The sequence below is a fragment of the Thunnus thynnus genome, chromosome 19, assembly GCF_963924715.1.
Source record: "Thunnus thynnus chromosome 19, fThuThy2.1, whole genome shotgun sequence".
In the NCBI taxonomy this organism is placed as follows: domain Eukaryota; kingdom Metazoa; phylum Chordata; class Actinopteri; order Scombriformes; family Scombridae; genus Thunnus; species Thunnus thynnus.
The window spans coordinates 16,172,301-16,188,278 of record NC_089535.1 but is presented as its reverse complement, the minus strand read 5'-3'; the positions used below and the strand labels follow the sequence as shown (position 1 = coordinate 16,188,278).

General features: G+C 40.9%; 1 protein-coding gene and 1 long non-coding RNA gene across 4 annotated transcripts in view; one reads left to right on the top strand and one right to left on the bottom strand.

Annotated features, from left to right (window-relative positions):
• The window catches only part of LOC137171266 (uncharacterized), an 11,630-nt gene extending 9,490 nt beyond the window's left edge, over positions 1-2,140 (top strand). The window contains exon 2 of the long non-coding RNA XR_010924740.1: positions 1,489-2,140. This is a non-coding gene — a long non-coding RNA (uncharacterized lncRNA). The remainder of the gene's footprint in view (positions 1-1,488) is intronic.
• Positions 31-15,978, bottom strand: cabp1b (calcium binding protein 1b). Of its 3 annotated transcripts, XM_067575174.1 has the most exons (8): positions 8,186-8,707; positions 5,308-5,475; positions 4,263-4,293; positions 4,019-4,162; positions 3,592-3,701; positions 3,154-3,228; positions 2,926-2,998; positions 31-1,623 (listed from the first exon to the last, which is right to left on the bottom strand). In XM_067575174.1, the coding sequence occupies exons 1-8, from the start codon at positions 8,345-8,347 to the stop codon at positions 1,598-1,600; spliced, it is 789 nt and encodes a 262-aa protein (XP_067431275.1). In that variant the 5' UTR covers positions 8,348-8,707; the 3' UTR covers positions 31-1,597. The 3 variants fall into 3 exon arrangements, with proteins under 3 accessions (XP_067431275.1, XP_067431274.1, XP_067431276.1); XM_067575173.1 differs by lacking the exons at positions 5,308-5,475; positions 8,186-8,707 and adding an exon at positions 14,993-15,978; XM_067575175.1 differs by lacking the exon at positions 8,186-8,707 and having other exon boundaries at positions 5,308-8,124.

The window sequence follows — 15,978 nt, the reverse complement described above, 5'->3', positions numbered from 1 at the left end:
CATAGACAATTTACAGACACTGCATCTGTGTTCAAGTTCCATAAAAACCTTTTATTTTTATTCTGCTACAAATTGAATTGTTTTCTAGCATGCATAGTTTCACACAGTAAAGACAAGTAAAATCACAAAGTAAGAATTTCCCTTAGAAGAATATCTCATCTTTATAGCATGCATATACCCCCCATGTCCATTTCTGAACAGTCAACCAATAATTTAGCTGCCCCAGGAACCAAAGGACATTTAAAGCAGCCATTTTGAAAATGTAATCCAATAGATCATATTTCTAAAAAATACTACTCTGAATGAGACTCAAATAATAATTTCTGTAAACTTTCTTTGGCTTTTTTCATAAAGAAGCTAATACTGCTCCCTTACATATATGTATAATGAAGAAGGTAAAGAAGGTAAATTGAAATTACAGATTATGCTATAGGGGCAGTTTGTGGATGAGGTTGATTGTTCAATTCCTTTTGAGGTATTAAAGTTAAAAACGTAAATGTTATAACAAAGTGAAATTTTTCACTTCAGGACTGTTCTGTAGACACAATAGACTCACAGAAACCCAATAAATAAGTACATTTATCAAAGCTCTTCTCATAAAAATTAAAGCATTAACATAATCGCTCTTTCATCTGAAGTTTGAACGCTCATCCACCACTGTGAGTCACAGTGTAGATGATCCAACAAACAAACCAGAACATGTTTTATGCATTCTGAGTATCCATGCAGAGTAATATTCAGAATTGGTAAAACATATTTAAAAAGGCCTGTCACAGTAGTCGAGATTAGCAACTCGCTGTACGTGGAGAGAACATCCTTCAAGAATTTTTGCAGTCTTATGCACACTGAAAATTACACATATATCACAGTAAGATAGGCATAACGTTATTAAAGTCAGAAGAACTGTATCATTGCTACATTACACATAATTACAAAACAAAAATTGGCTTTCCTTAACCAGAGTTTGACAATGGTCTTAAGGGACAAAATAAATCCATAGTGTGTAGAGAAACAACAGTATGCACAAAACACAAACACACAGCTTTGACAGGATCACATGAAATATTTCCATATTGCCATATTGTATTTGTGCTTAAGATGTCTTCAGCATAAGAAAGTAATGTGCTGTATTTGTAGGGTGCTGCTGGCATACTGCTGTAGTTGGAACATGTCTCTTTAACTGCTGCAGTTATCAGCAACGATGGCATAGAGTTTGAGCCAAATCGCTCAAACGTCACATTACCCCTTTACCCTTGAGTTGACAACCACATCAGCATTATAAATGTCATTACTAAAGGAAAATGTGCTTTTTTTTTAAAATATGCTTTGTAAAAGTCAGAAATGCAGCTGTTTGTTTTGTTTATGCTCTAGGAAACAGCAGCATGTAATCAACAGTGTTGCTCCTGGCTGTATTCGTCAGCCTTTGAGCTTCAGCGTGGCAGTTTCAGGGCAGGGTTGATATGTTTTTGTTTTCTTGTTCACTGACAGTTCAGAAGTTCAAGACCCATCAGTAGCCTGTGCTGGTTTCTCTCATCTTCCCCCCATGCCAACAGAGAATCCATGTTGTCTTTTAACATGTCGGCTCTCCCTTAGGAACTCATCGGGACATCATTCGCACAAATTCTGTGAATTGAAGAAAAGGACAAATGTCGGACATAACTTAAAAGTCAGCTACTTAAAAAATCTACAATAAGATTTATTATATGATGCAGTGCAAGTGAAAACAATTGTATGTCATGCTATTTTCTTCTGCATGCTATTTCTGTTTCTGCTTTGGGGATGTTGGTAGGTGGGTGTTACATGTTAGTCAGTAAGCTAAAGAGGTGCTGGACAGTGGATTTTGTTACTTTTGGACAGAGCCAGGCTAGCTGTTTATCCCTGTTTCCAGTCTTTATGCTAAGCTAAGCTAACCGGCTGCTGTGTGTATAGCTTTTTATTTACTGCACAGATATGACAGTGATGTCAATCTCCTCAGTTAACACTGTGCATGAGCAAATAAGCAAACTATTTCCCAACTATTCCTTTAAGTTCCAATTCATGTATTTCTATTAATTTTTCTATAGAGGTTAATGTGAACTGGGCTTTAGCTCTGTCTGACCATCTCACTCAATAAAGAAAATTTTCCTTACTTTTATCCAAATGGGTCATAATCAGTTTGGCTAACAAAAACATATTATTAAAATATTTTGTATGGATGTCTCAAATGTGACATATGTTATTTTCTCTCTTTTCATGACATTTTACACACTAATGCTGCCTAAAACTTACCCCTGAATATACCGAACCTCTCTGTTGCCCCCCCCATATTAACATATAGGCACTTTTATGTGGGCATGTCCTTTTCTGCCAAACATCCCATCACGAAAGCCACAGTAATCAAGACCATGTTAACCGTAATCTGCATATATTCAGCTTTCCAAAAGTACACTGTCTTTCTGGCTCTTGCTCGATCAAATGTTAATTGGACATTAGTATCAATGGATTGGATATAAAACGCAGGGAAAATATTATAATTTAGTTATTAGAATTAAATATACTAGTTGCACTACTGAGAAAAGCACATCCTGATATTTTCATCCTTGACAGCCTATATGCATCTTTTTCTCTGGGGGTAATCTATGAGGTGACATAATCCCTTGGTATGGAGATAATCTGACAGACAGACCTACTGCCTTCATCCCCTCACCTCACTATCAGCGTGGTATTGGGATATCAGTCAGAGACATGCTGGGATTTTTGCTTATACTTGAAATGTGCTTGAGTGTGTGTTTGTGTTTAAAAAAAGACAGGATGAGAGAAAGTGAGAGCAATGAAAGGTATTGTGTAAGCATGTTTGATTTCCGGGCTCGGGCTGCAGGTAAATATAGTATGCTGTATGAATTGCAACGTATGATGTCCTATACTGCAGAGTTGTTGTTTTTTTACCTTCAAAGTCTACGTGGCCATCTCCGTTGAGGTCGATGTCTCGTAGGATGTCCTCTAGATCTCTGTGGCCAACCTGAAAAAGTCAGATTGTGGGGAATCAAGGTGTGAAAGTCCGTGTCACAAACTCAGGCAAGATACTCAGTAGATTAGACAGACAAGATTCAAACAGACACCGTGATTGATGGAGAGCTACAGAGAAGAGGACAGACTCTCCCAGCAGCTCCATACCTGTTGTCCTAAAAGTTTTTTCATTGCTTCTCTAAGTTCTGCTGTGCTGATCTGGCCATCGCCATTTGTGTCAAACTGAAAATGAGAGAAGAAGAGACAAATGAGTAAAACAATTGAATTATAACTTGCAATAGTAAAACTTTCTTTTCCATTTTACTTACATATGTCCCTGAGCTTGCACCAACCACTGTCAGCATCACTACATTACCAGAATATCAGTGGAGCAGCATGTTTCCAATTCCCATAATACCATCTGAAGACATTATTTCTATATTAAAACTCTAAGATGGACCCCACACATATTACTGACTCAATCTGATAAATTCATCAATTCTACCTTAATATTTCAACTTCATGTCAACCCAACTGGACATGATTTAAAATCATTTTGACCATAATACTGTTTTTATCATTTTCTTGAGCTTCTCCTTTCCTTACCTCCTTGAATGCATCCCTCAGCTCCTTTACACCAATCATGTCTGCAGTTTCAGCCAGAAGTTTGGGCCCCATGAGTTCAACAAAGTCCTCAAAGTCAACATGTCCTCCCACTGTTGTACAGAGGATAAGAAGAAGCTGGGTTATCTGAAGTTTACACTTAAAAACAAACATAAAGACTGACAAGGTCTTATGCCTTTTGTTGCACATTTTCTAATAACCACTGGTGCTGAATTCCCACCACTGTTTTTATAGTGGATCTTACAAGAGTGTTGACCTCAAATTTACTGTTGCAGTGATTATATGAACATTTGATTCTGTTTGTCAGAGTAAAGAAATTAGAATGAAAATAGATTAAAAAAAACAGAAGTAATTATTTATAGATGTGCTTGCTAAAAGATATACACTCACATACACTCATTTTACTTACAATTCATGTTGATCTGCTGGCTCAGTTCTATTAACTCCATCTCTGTTGGCATGTAGCCCATAGTTCTCATGCAGTTTCCCAGGTCTTTGCAGCCGATAAACCCATCTTTGTCTTTGTCAAACTCCTTGAATGCCTCACGCAACTCTGAGAGAAGATGGGGTATGAATGTACAAATTACTCTGTGAACATTACTGTAGAATTATTGTGTGGAAAAAAAAAAAGTTTTATGTTGCATAACACATACCATCCATTTCCTCTGGCCTCAACTCTCTGTCCTGTGAATCACAACGCAAAGTTAGAGTCCAAACACTGCTGATATTTTAAAAATCATGCCAATACGCAGCACTCCTCACACAGCATGACACTGTGAACAATAAATAGGTAACTACAGGTTAGTGCCACAGAGTGCCAGGAGAGCAGGTTTTCCTTCCAGCCAGAGAGGGAGGGCTTATCAGTGGGATCACCTGCTGAAGTGTTTGGATGGGAGGAAAACATGCAGACTCTTGGCACTCTGGGACAAACTGCTAAAAAAAAACTTAATTAAAATAACAGAATAAATATAAAAATATAAGCTCACGTATTTGTTTCAGTATAGAGGAACCTAAATGATTTACTGTATCTGTAGCAGAGATGTGTGTGTAAAATTAATTTCTCTTTATAGGTACAGAGCTTGTCATTTCCGACAAATGTGAAAATGCATTGACAATAGAAAAATAGAAGATTGAACTTCTCAAGAATACAGTAGTTCCTTCATGTGCAAGCCCATAATTGTAATGACTCAAATCTGAACCTCTGCATCCATTAAGAACAACCATCTGAGAGCTCATCATCAGAACAATCAGTAAAACAAACGGTCTTCTACACTGAGGATTTCATTACTGTTTTCATTCATAACAAAACCTTGACTCATGTTGTCACTGCTGGAAATAGATGAAGGGGAATAATGGCCATGTGAGAAGTATTTCTGCCATCTCCATAACGCCTGCCTTAATAATCCTCTGCCTTGCTCCAAATGTCCACCATGTTTTTGAGTAATGCACCCTCATGCATAAGTACACACACACACACACCATCCAAGCATTTAGCATTCTAGCTATCAAGAAGATTCGATACTAAACAAGATTTAACGTTGTATTCTCATAATACCATCTTCTCAGTTCCACCACGCGTCTTTACATGCTGTAAGTGCTGACGTTACATTCATCACTCGTTTCCGTTATTGTGCTTGTGCTGTATTGTGTAATAATCTCTTTGCATGCATGCACATGATATTTTCTGGACTTACGTACAGCCTGCCGGCTCTCAGCGAAGCCCTTGCGTAGAAAGATGCATGCAGGCCCCAGCACGTTGTGCATGTTGGCTCCGTTCTGGGCCAGGGCCACTAGCGGCTCAAGATAGGCCCCCCCAGAGCCCCCCTCCTCACAGGACTGCACTGCTTTGTAGTTCTTCTTTTGGTCCTGAAGCAGCATCCGGGGCAGGGGGGCCAGACATGGGAGCAGGGGCAAAAACAGGGGTAGAGACTGTGACTCAGTTTGTGGCAGCATAGAGTCAACAAGGAGCCAACATGGAGGTGGGAGTGTGGAGGGTTTCAAAAGCAGGATCAGAGGTGACAGACACATGTCTGTCAGTCATAGAGAGGTGTGGAGTCGGGTCAGTCATGATGGAGGAAAGCACCTTAGTCAGAGGGAAGGGGGGGTAATATCTCTTGACAAGAGCAACTGATGCCATCCATGAATCTGTTCCAAGGGTCACCACCCTTCACAACAGAACAATAGAAATTTTTTATGTGCAACAGATAATGCCAATTGCGGAGGTTACTGCTTAGCAATAATGCATTGCCCCTTTTCATATCACAAACCATCTGACAGCGTCACATAAACTCTCTTTAAGTTGTTTTTTTACTCTGTTATTGTCTTTAACCACCATCCTTTCCGTTGGTTATAATAACATTGTACCCACCACAGTAATTGCTAAGATCATACTTACTGTAGTTGGGCACACAGTTTTCTTTGCTACTAGAAATTATTACCAACATTTCGACTGTTTCTTGCCCCATCAGACTTTGTTGTAGTAATGTCTTCATATTCCCAGATCTCAGCACTGACTTTAGTGAGTATAATTATATCATAACTAATAGCAATGATGGGCAGAACTAAGAAACACAAATTGTAATAAACTGGAATAACCCTTTAATACAGCATTATGACAGCATCCTAACTAACAATACTAATAATAAATGTGTTAGTAGTAGTAGTAGTATACAGTGTCCGGTGGTATGAAGCTGTCAAAAAGATTGATGAGAGCATTTATAATCAACCACAAAACTCATGCTGGGATAGTTACTAGCATCTTTCCAATGGTGACACATTTTTTATGCACATTTGACAATAACTGTGCTGTCCAGAAGATCAGGCTAAAGTTCATCCAGCCATTTATTTATAATTACCAATTAGCCAGTCAACCAGAGGGCAAAAGTCGTTCTCACAGCAGTCATCCCAATTACAGAGGTTAATTAAAAAGTGAATACTGCCTGCCTGGACAAAAAAAGCTTCCTCTAAACAAAGTCAAATATGGTCCAAGCATTGTGCTGACTAATATTTGAATTAGAGAGAGCTACTGTAAGGCTAAACACAGACAAAGACTTTTAGAAAATGGACTCTGTCTTCATACTCTTCACCAACTCTTATTGTCAATAAAACATGACTACATTGGTCATTTACCACAATGTAATCCAATTCAGCAGAGGAAAATCTGGCTAAAAGCAAGTGGAGTGGACTCACTGTCATAATGAATTACCAAGGGACCATTTTTACTGCTGCTTTAAATCTCTCCGACATGAGCTAGTACCCATCTTCATATGCTTATTACAGTAAACATAAGACATCAACATGCATACATAATGAAAAATTAATATGTAAACATATACTACATGCAAATACACACTGTAATATATGCTCTACAAATGACCTTCACACTCCATCTGTTACCATGCCAGTCCTAATGCCAGTTCGTGCATTCCTACAGTTCTCACCACAGGAACGGATGCCCACTGGGTAATCTGACCAAGTGATGCATGGAGCAGGGCTGTCTACGGGTATATCGTGCCAGAAAAGTACTATAAAGTCACGCGCTAGCAGTTATATAACCAAAAAAAAAGAAGAAAGAAAAAATCTGAAACAGTGTCAGAGAAAAGCTGAAGTCAAGCAAGAACTTCTCCAGCACTCCAACTCATTTTTTGCACAGATGGCATCAACAGTTGCTTGTCATATTGTGCTTCCTCAAGGATGTACAGCTGCTGATGTGAAGGAAAATCTATTTGCGGGACTGTATGCCTGCTACGCTGAGAGTCTATTCAAGCACGCGCTGATACGATGAGGACAACAGATGTAAGAGATACGTTGTAAGAGCGACGGTTATCATCTTGAGCTTTTGCATAAAACGGTTCTGAATGTTCGTTGTTCCTCAACTGTGCACTTATGTTGACTAGTGATACAATTGAGCTAATAGACGTAGTTGAAACAGCACACCTGTTTGCAATATTTCCACTGACTGATCTCATCCTGCAGGTGCATTCAACAGGGTAGCATCGTCTGCTGGCTTTGTAATCACGTTGTAATCTGACTGACTCTAAAGTTTGGTGATATGATCCAAATTCACCGATTTCACCTCAGCCCAGCGGTCAAGCACAAGCAGCACTGACCGACTCCTCTGACCTGTCTGAGATGCTAAAATGGGTTTCTAGGGAAAGCAGTCATGCACTGCTGCACATAGAGGGAACTTACATCTGAGGATGTCATATTAGTACTGCCAGTTTAGTGCAATCCATATAATACATGCAGAATGAGTTTTAAAGGAAGTCAACAAAGCCCGACATCAATAGTCAAGATTATAAACTCCCATGTTCGCGAACATTGACTGAAACTACAGCATGAGACACAATGCTTATCTTGAAATATTTTTTCTACTATCCTGATGTGTTCTCGGGCTCCAGAAACAAAGAACACACAAGACAGCCTGGCAGTGAATACCCAGTCATAGTACACAAGGGTCAGTCAGCACAGGTCCAGTCAAACAGCCTTCGGTTAGGTCGGGGACACACCAGGAGACAAACATGCAGGGGATTCAAGGAGACCACAACCAAGTGAAAAACCTCAGAGCAAACCTTACCTTCTTGGTGAAAATTTTAAGCGACTTTACAGAGTTGCCCATTGCAAAAAAAAAAAAAAAAATCCTTCTTGTCTTATGTTTTCTCTCTAACTGTGTCTGTGTTAGTGTGCCTTTGTGGAGGTGCACGTGTATGCATGTGTGTTTGCATATGTTCCCGGGCATGCATGGGAATAGGGGTGATTAGAAAGGGAGAGAGGGTTCAGTGGGTCATTGACTAATACAAGAGGACATTTGGGAGAAAAGCAGAGATAGGAGCAGAGATATCATAGGAGAAGAGAGGAGAGGAGAGGAGGGAGAGGACGAAGGAGTGTGCATGGACCCGGAGGCAAGGACACCGGGAGGTACGAGGGGAGGGACGCTGAGACAAAGGAGGAAATATGTAAACAAGAACAAAGGACAGATCAGAACAACACAAAGATAAGTGAGGGAGAGGAAGCATGCGTGTGATCAGAGCGAGATGCAAGCGCCAGGAGTAGAAAAAGCAAGATTGCTTATTCATTCTATCCTCTCTCCTACAGTGTCTTTCCTCCCTCCCTCCCTCCCCTTTACCCTCTCTCTCTCCCTCGCTTCCTCTCTCTCTCTCTGTCCGTCTGTCTGTCTTTTGCTCTTTTTTCCCTCACTCTCTCCCCCTCACTCCACAGTTTTAAACCATCTATGCGAATGTGACAGAAGAAGCTCGTTCGGACAAGCACATTACCTTCCCCTGAGCAAGACGCTGGAGACATTAATCCAAACACGCACACACACACGTGCACACACACATACACATACACATACACACACACTCACACACACTTGATTAAGCACACACGGATGTGGGGCTGTGGAGCTAAAAATATAACACACGCTCTCTCTCTCTCCCCCTACTCTCCCGCATCTCTCCCAACTCTACCCCCAGCATCCATCCATCCCTCTCTCTCTCTCTCTCTTTCTCTCTCTCTCTCTCTGTCTCTCTCTCTCTCTCTCTTACACACACACACACACAGATGTAGAGGCATCACAAAGTCATGTTAAGCTTGAAGGGCTTGGATTCAGATCAAAGCTAAAAATGTGCAAGAAATGACACATGGATTCTGTACTGGCGAGGATGCAAACCAACATGTGCAAATTCAAAAACACACAGACGGGCACATAAATGCCCTCTATCATCCACACACACACACACACACACACACACACACACACACACACACACACACACACACACACACATTTATTGTCAAGCATGATGAAAGTGAAAGTGAGGGTCTCTAAACATCAAACATCTCTAAAACTAGTGGTAAAAAGTAAAACTATACATTTGCTATTAGTAGTTGAGTAGAATTTCAAGATACCTAAACTTTTTGGGGTATTTCCATCTTATGCTACTTTATACTTCTACTGCATCTTAGTTTTTTTTTGTTTTTTGTTTTTTTTTACAGATATTTGCCAATTAAGATTTTACATAGAAGAAAAAATATGATTAGCTCATAAAACATGGTGCATATACTCATATAGAGGTTAAAATATTCTCCACCTCCAGCAGCTGCAACATTAAAATTTTACATCCATGTTAATGCATCAGTAACAATAATCAATCAATATAATACATACTGTATATGGTTGCATCACAAGTAAGAAACTACTTTGCATAATGAGAACTTTTGATACATTTTGCTGTTAATACTTCTGTACATGAATGTATGACTTTTACTTGTATTTTACACTGTAGTATTGCTACTTTTACTAAAATAAAGGATTTAAAAGTACTTTTTCCACCACTGTCTAAAACTACAAGCCACATTACGCTGTATAAGTCCTCGTTTCATGTTTCTACCAGCAGCATTCTCTACTGAGGTAACTTAATGACGGCTGTTGCAACAGTAAGGAACATCCATGTTTCCCTCTCTCATGTTCGACCTTGTCTATTCTCTGCTATTTTAATAAACACATTCACACCAAAGTCTTTTCGGAACTCGTTCCCATTCAATTTCTCTGCGGCTCCTCTGTGCTGTGCTGCGGATGATTCATCCAGCCTCTCACCGGAGGCTCATTGTGAACTTCAGAACACATCAGACGTCAGACACAGGGGCCGTCAGCTCTCATAATGTCAGATTGGAGTGTGCACGAGCATGAGATCCATCTCTCTCCTCTCTCGGGCTGCATCCTTCACTTTCACCCTCACCCTCCCTCTCTGTCTCTCTCTCACACACACACAGACACGCACATTTTACTTTACGCATTTACATAACTACTTACACACTCACATTTCACCAACATCTCAGGTGAAATTTACACTGAATATTAGGTGATTATCAAATACGAAACATCATATTTCACAGACTCATGAGGTGAAGCCACTAGGATGATTTGTAATAATAACAATTGTTTTGCAACATATTCACTGTACATGCAACGCAAAGTAATCTATATGCACACGCTAGACAGGACGCTAATTCGTAGAGGAAATATCAATAATTGCTTTTGCTATTTAATGAAGATTTTGAGGTCAAATGTAATCCTGTTTCATCCACTGCCATCAAGTGTGTTGAATGAGCTGGGAGATGTAGGAGGGGGAAGGAAGGGATTGATGTAATAACAACCTCTCATGCATTCGTCATCAACCCCCCTTTTTTTTTTTAATGAAAATGAGAATTGCTCTTGCACTATTATTAGTCAAGATTTTGTGTGCTTATTTTTATTTGCAAAGTGGAATGAAATGTAATCATTTCATGGTCAAATGAGTCGTTTCTCTAAAGCTCACATCACAGTGTATCCTGATGCACAAGACAAAGGGATAAATAAAGTGACCGTGAGATTTTTTTCTGCGTGCGTACGTTTCTGTTGTCATCAGTCTAATTTATTGAGGCCACTGAAAAAACATACAATGCATACTTGCGTCATCTTCTTCTGCTCAAGCTGAGACGTCACAGTTTTATCCTACCGCTCATTCATTCACTCAAATCAGACTTAAATTTTCATGCACATAATTCTGGTATTTCAGTGTTATTTCACATAGTACAAACAGATGTTAGTCTACTTCAACATCTCATGCGTCAGCGGGGGGACAAATATTGATGTCTCATTTAAGTCAATTAAACCTTCTCTGTCCTCTGACTCATTTACCCCTTGTCCCCTGTCTCGTGTTACACTCTTTCTCACACACAATCCCTGTCTTGCAGTGTCTCTCACTCATTTCCCTTTCAGCCTCAGGTCTCCATAAATATTTAGCATCATCACACACACGCTTAACATTGCGGCGTGTGCCGTACTGTGCACACCAACTCTTACATTTCACTGCCTAATCCTCATCTCAAAAGGGATTTAACCAAAGACTGAATTTTCTACCTCCTTCTGTGCCAGCACAGATATAAAAATATCCATCTGCGTCTAAAAATAGCCTGTTATACTCTAGACATACTGGAGGCATATGCTGCGGTGAATACGATGATGCTACACTCTTTCCTCTCTCGTTCCCTCTCAGATCTTCCTCCTTGATTTACTCGTTTTTTTCCTTTTTCTTTTTAAAGCACGCAGTTTGCGTTTCTCTGCCTCTTTTCTCTCTTTTCATTCCCTCTCATACGTCATGAAGGTCAGCGTGATCCAGGCAGAGGGGAAAGAGGGAAAAGAGGAAGAGAGATTTTGCAAGAGCAAAAAAAAAAAAAAAAATAAGGGCAAAAGGGAAAGGCAGACAGGAAACGTCAGCGGCTGTGAGCGCAGAATGAGTAACAGGAAACTCAGGTCGAGGAAGTGAAAAGCTAATCTGTGTTTTTAGACATTTCCTCACATTGTCTTCGGAACTGTGAGGTGGGAGCAGGGAAGTGAGAGTTGATGAGTTTTTGTCTTATATAACAATCATCAGGTCTGCCAGCAAAGTCACTCTATTCCTATTCTATCCTTTGTCTTCCCCCCCCGATTTATCCGATTCCTTCACTTTCTTTTCTTGCCCTTTCACTTTTCCTGGCTCACTGATGTGACATACAATGGACAATATCTCCCTTTCTCCCTCACACACACACACACACTCTTTGAGTTCAGACCTATTAGTACAAACGGTACTTGCTCCCTCTGCTGGTTAATACACATCCTTTCATCTAAATTCAATTAAAAAAAAAAAAAACGTGTAATTTCCTCAATAACAATGTCTCATCCGTAGATAACAGACCTCTCTCAATAACAGGTCTGCACTGCGCTTCCAGACTCCCTGTGATGGTTCATAGAACAAGGTCATACAAGGACATTCATGATCATTCAGAATCACCTAAAATAGAAACAAAATGTCTACTGGTACAAAAAAAAAAAAATGCTTAAGCTGTGCCCTTAATGGAGGTGTGTCGTGTAACCTGGACAGTTTAAAGTCCTGAATGTGCAAAAAGGAGTGAGTTTGGAAAATCATTGTATCACCATTAAGCTGCAAAACACATTTGTCCTTATTCTAACCCCCACACTAGCCTTTTTTTTTTTTTTTTGGTGATTGCTGGCAGCCTGGAGGAACACGTTTGAACACGCCAGGCTTTTATTCACCAGTTCTCAAATTTGCTCTGTCAGGTACCATGTTTGCCAAAGGATTTGAATATTTTTGCTAAGACAAAAAGGAAAGAAAGAAAGAAAGAAAGAAAGGGGGGGAAAAAAACCCCGCTCTGCCCTCCTCCAGTCTCTCATAATCAGGTCTTGATGTGCTATTTTTAACCTCTTCCACTGGCAGCAAATGAGTTCTGTATGGATTTTATGCAGATCTTGATGTTACATAATAAAACATATGAGATGAGTTTGTAGTGTGTAATATCTCACCCTGCGTTCTGCGTTGTGCTGCCACGTCTATTCAAGGAGCGTTAAAGGCGGGTTAGTATGACTGTGTGGTCGCATCAACTGAAATGAAACAGCTTGAGTAAGATGCTGAGCAGGTGCAAAAACATGCATACACAAGCTGTCTCTGTTTTTTTTTTTTTTTTTTTTACGCTCTTTTATCGTTTTATTTCTTTTCATTCTCACACACAAACATTCACTCCCTCACTTTTTCTCACTGCTTCGTTCGCACAAACACAACTAACTGGCATCCACTCACAGATCCATTGTGACTATTGACAGCTGCGTCTAGTGTCATTTAACAAATTCACAGTGACAACATCACAGAAAACAAACTAGTCCTCTTTGAAAACTGGGTGACTCTGTCTCCTTTAAGAATTTTACATGCAGAACGTATCAAAGCTAGATATCTCTTTCATGTTAAATGGATGGAAATGACAAAATATCCACACACGTCAGCAGCTCTAGATACTTAATATAGCACACTGCTGCATGGATTTTGCCTCACTGGAACCCCTAAGACTGATTGAAGCTCTGACCTGGATTGAGAGGAGTTATTTCTGGAACACATTAGTGCACACGGAGGTAATTGTCTCCGCTTGAGCTTTTTATCATCAACACTGTGAGAAGGATTTAAATGAAACAAGAAGAAGAAGAGAAAAAAAAAGAAGGGAGAGAACTGACAACCTACAACTGCGTTATCAGAGGAGGAAATGTGGTGCCTTTAAGAAAGCTGATGTATTAGTAGGTCAACAGGTGATGCAGGGAAGAAGAGATACACCCTTTATGTGCCACTGATCCGTACTCAACCACAGAATCAGGAAAAAGTTTTTGGGGTGAATGACATTTAGATTTTATTAGAATTTCTTCCCTCAATGTGTATCACTTACCTGTGTGTGTGTGAGTGTGTGTGTGTGTGTGTGTGTGTGCGTGTTGTGTGTGAGTGACAAGCTCTCATCACTGCAAAATTTTCCACACAGCGGGAAAGATGATCCCTCTGCCGTTGCTCAGGTGACATTCACAATAAAAGAGGCTGCATTCATATCAGGATGCGTGACAGACAGCAGCCCCCCTGCTGTGAAAACTGATGGATACCAGATACATACAGGAGCCAGATTTGGACTGAAAACATACATCCATTTTTAATCTTGCTCAACGAGGCGTATAAGGTTCCAGCTTCACCCGCATCTCACCTGTGAGCCTCCACCTGCCGTCCACTAATGAACTAAACTCTTAATAAGCATCAACGCTTCGGTTAATCGAACAAACTGCAGTAAAAAGAGCTGAATCACAAACTTTCACTTTGTTCAAAATGCTTTTGAAGATCTCATGTCAAGAATTTTCATTACCTTACAGGTATTATTATATTGATATTGAACTTATTATCCTTTTCATGGACTTTGTATACCCATGTCACAATTCTTTATTTCCATACTAGCCTTTCCCTCACCTAAAGCCAATAATTAACCTCCAGCTGTCTGTGGAGGCGGATTTCACTTTGAATTTCTTTTCCCAAAATGTCCTCAATTTGATAAGTTTTGTGCTGATTTTCTGTATTCATTAATAGCTTGGACTGTTCCTGTAAAGCCCAGTATGGTGTAAGTATAACAAACTTGTAATGGACTGACTTTCATTCGTTTTACACATCTTACCGAAATTTTGCATCAGTTCCCACTAAATGCTCTGAGTCTTAATTCTTGCTGCTGCTGCTGATGATTTATTTACTTTACAGCTTGAAATTTCGCCCTTTGCACTGTTCTACACGACAAAACACCTTCTCATGTAACAGTGCATAAGTGAGCGTTGAGCAATATGATGAAGGACACTTTTTAAATCGACTTTTTGTTGCATTTCATATGGAGAATCCCTCAAATGTTGATTTGATGAATGATTAACACATTTAACAAATCCATAATATTGATGTGATTGGTGTAATTTTACATTCTCCGCAGCTTTTGTTGTGCTTTGAATGTACTTTTAGATTTGTTTCAAAAGTTGAATTTTCTCCTCATGCCTGCTTACCTGCCCAAACACTGACTTCACTATGGGGTGAAGAGTAGAGTCGTACTCGGACGGGGTCGCGCTCAGTCTTTTGGATGTGCGTCTGGATGCGGGCTGGACAGGTGCGCTTGTTGCAGGTGTGTCAGAGTTGAGGCTGGAGGATGACCCGGTGACGACTCTCTCCCGGGGCTCGAAGAAGAAAGCCGCATCGTCTTCCTGTTTGGGATAAGATGGAGTTGGAGAGGTCCTCCTGTCCTGCCGGGAGCCGCCCTGGTGATGCGCTGGAGGCAGCTCACCTCGAGAGGAGTCGTGGTGATGATGCGAGTGTTTGGACCTGGAGGACTTGCTGCGCTCTTTCTGATGCCGACTCGTCCCGTGCCTCACATCCTCCTGATGGTAACCGTCATCCAGGGGGCTCGTCTGCCGGTGAGACTGGCTTTTCTGTCCCCGGTGATCACCTAAATGTCGAGAGTCGGAGTGTCTTGGTTGGCAGAGGGGTCTCCGCGCACTAGTCTCGCACTCCTCCGTCCAACTTGCATCCTCGCCGCCTCCAGCTCCGGTGGGATGATGATGATGGTGACTGCGGTGGCTGCGGTGACCGTGTGGACCATGATCCGAGTGCGCAGACCTGCGGTTGAGCCCCGATGATCTGAGCAGAGAAGTGGTCGACTCGCTTTTGGGCAGAGAGGAGCTCATGGTTGGCTTTCTGTCGCTTGACATGCGAAGTGAAGCTGCTGGAGGCTGGAGGTCGAGTAAAGGAAAAGAAGGCAGTCCTCCGCCACGTGCAGGTGTTCAGCATCAGTCAGTCGGACCCCCACCCCCCCTTCTCTAATCCACATCCACGCACGAGACCACCACTACACGGTCTGCGGTGATGAAGTTGGAGCAGCAGCCACCTGATCGAGCATTTGCAGAAAATGTGAAGTGCAGTCTGATCTGGCAGCCAGACGGTCAGTCTGACGCTTCACGGGGGGCTCAGCTAAGTTTGGATGACAGCACAGTGTTGC

Excerpts from the sequence above, each read along its gene's own strand:
- cabp1b (XM_067575173.1), bottom strand. The coding sequence starts at position 15,691 with ATGTCAAGCGACAGAAAGCCAACCATGAGCTCCTCTCTGCCCAAAAGC. Across the intron at positions 3,702-4,018 it reads CCAGCAGATCAACATGAATT|TGGGAGGACATGTTGACTTT; the intron begins GTAAGTAAAATG and ends TCTGTACAACAG. Across the intron at positions 3,229-3,591 it reads TGAGGGATGCATTCAAGGAG|TTTGACACAAATGGCGATGG; the intron begins GTAAGGAAAGGA and ends TCTCATTTTCAG.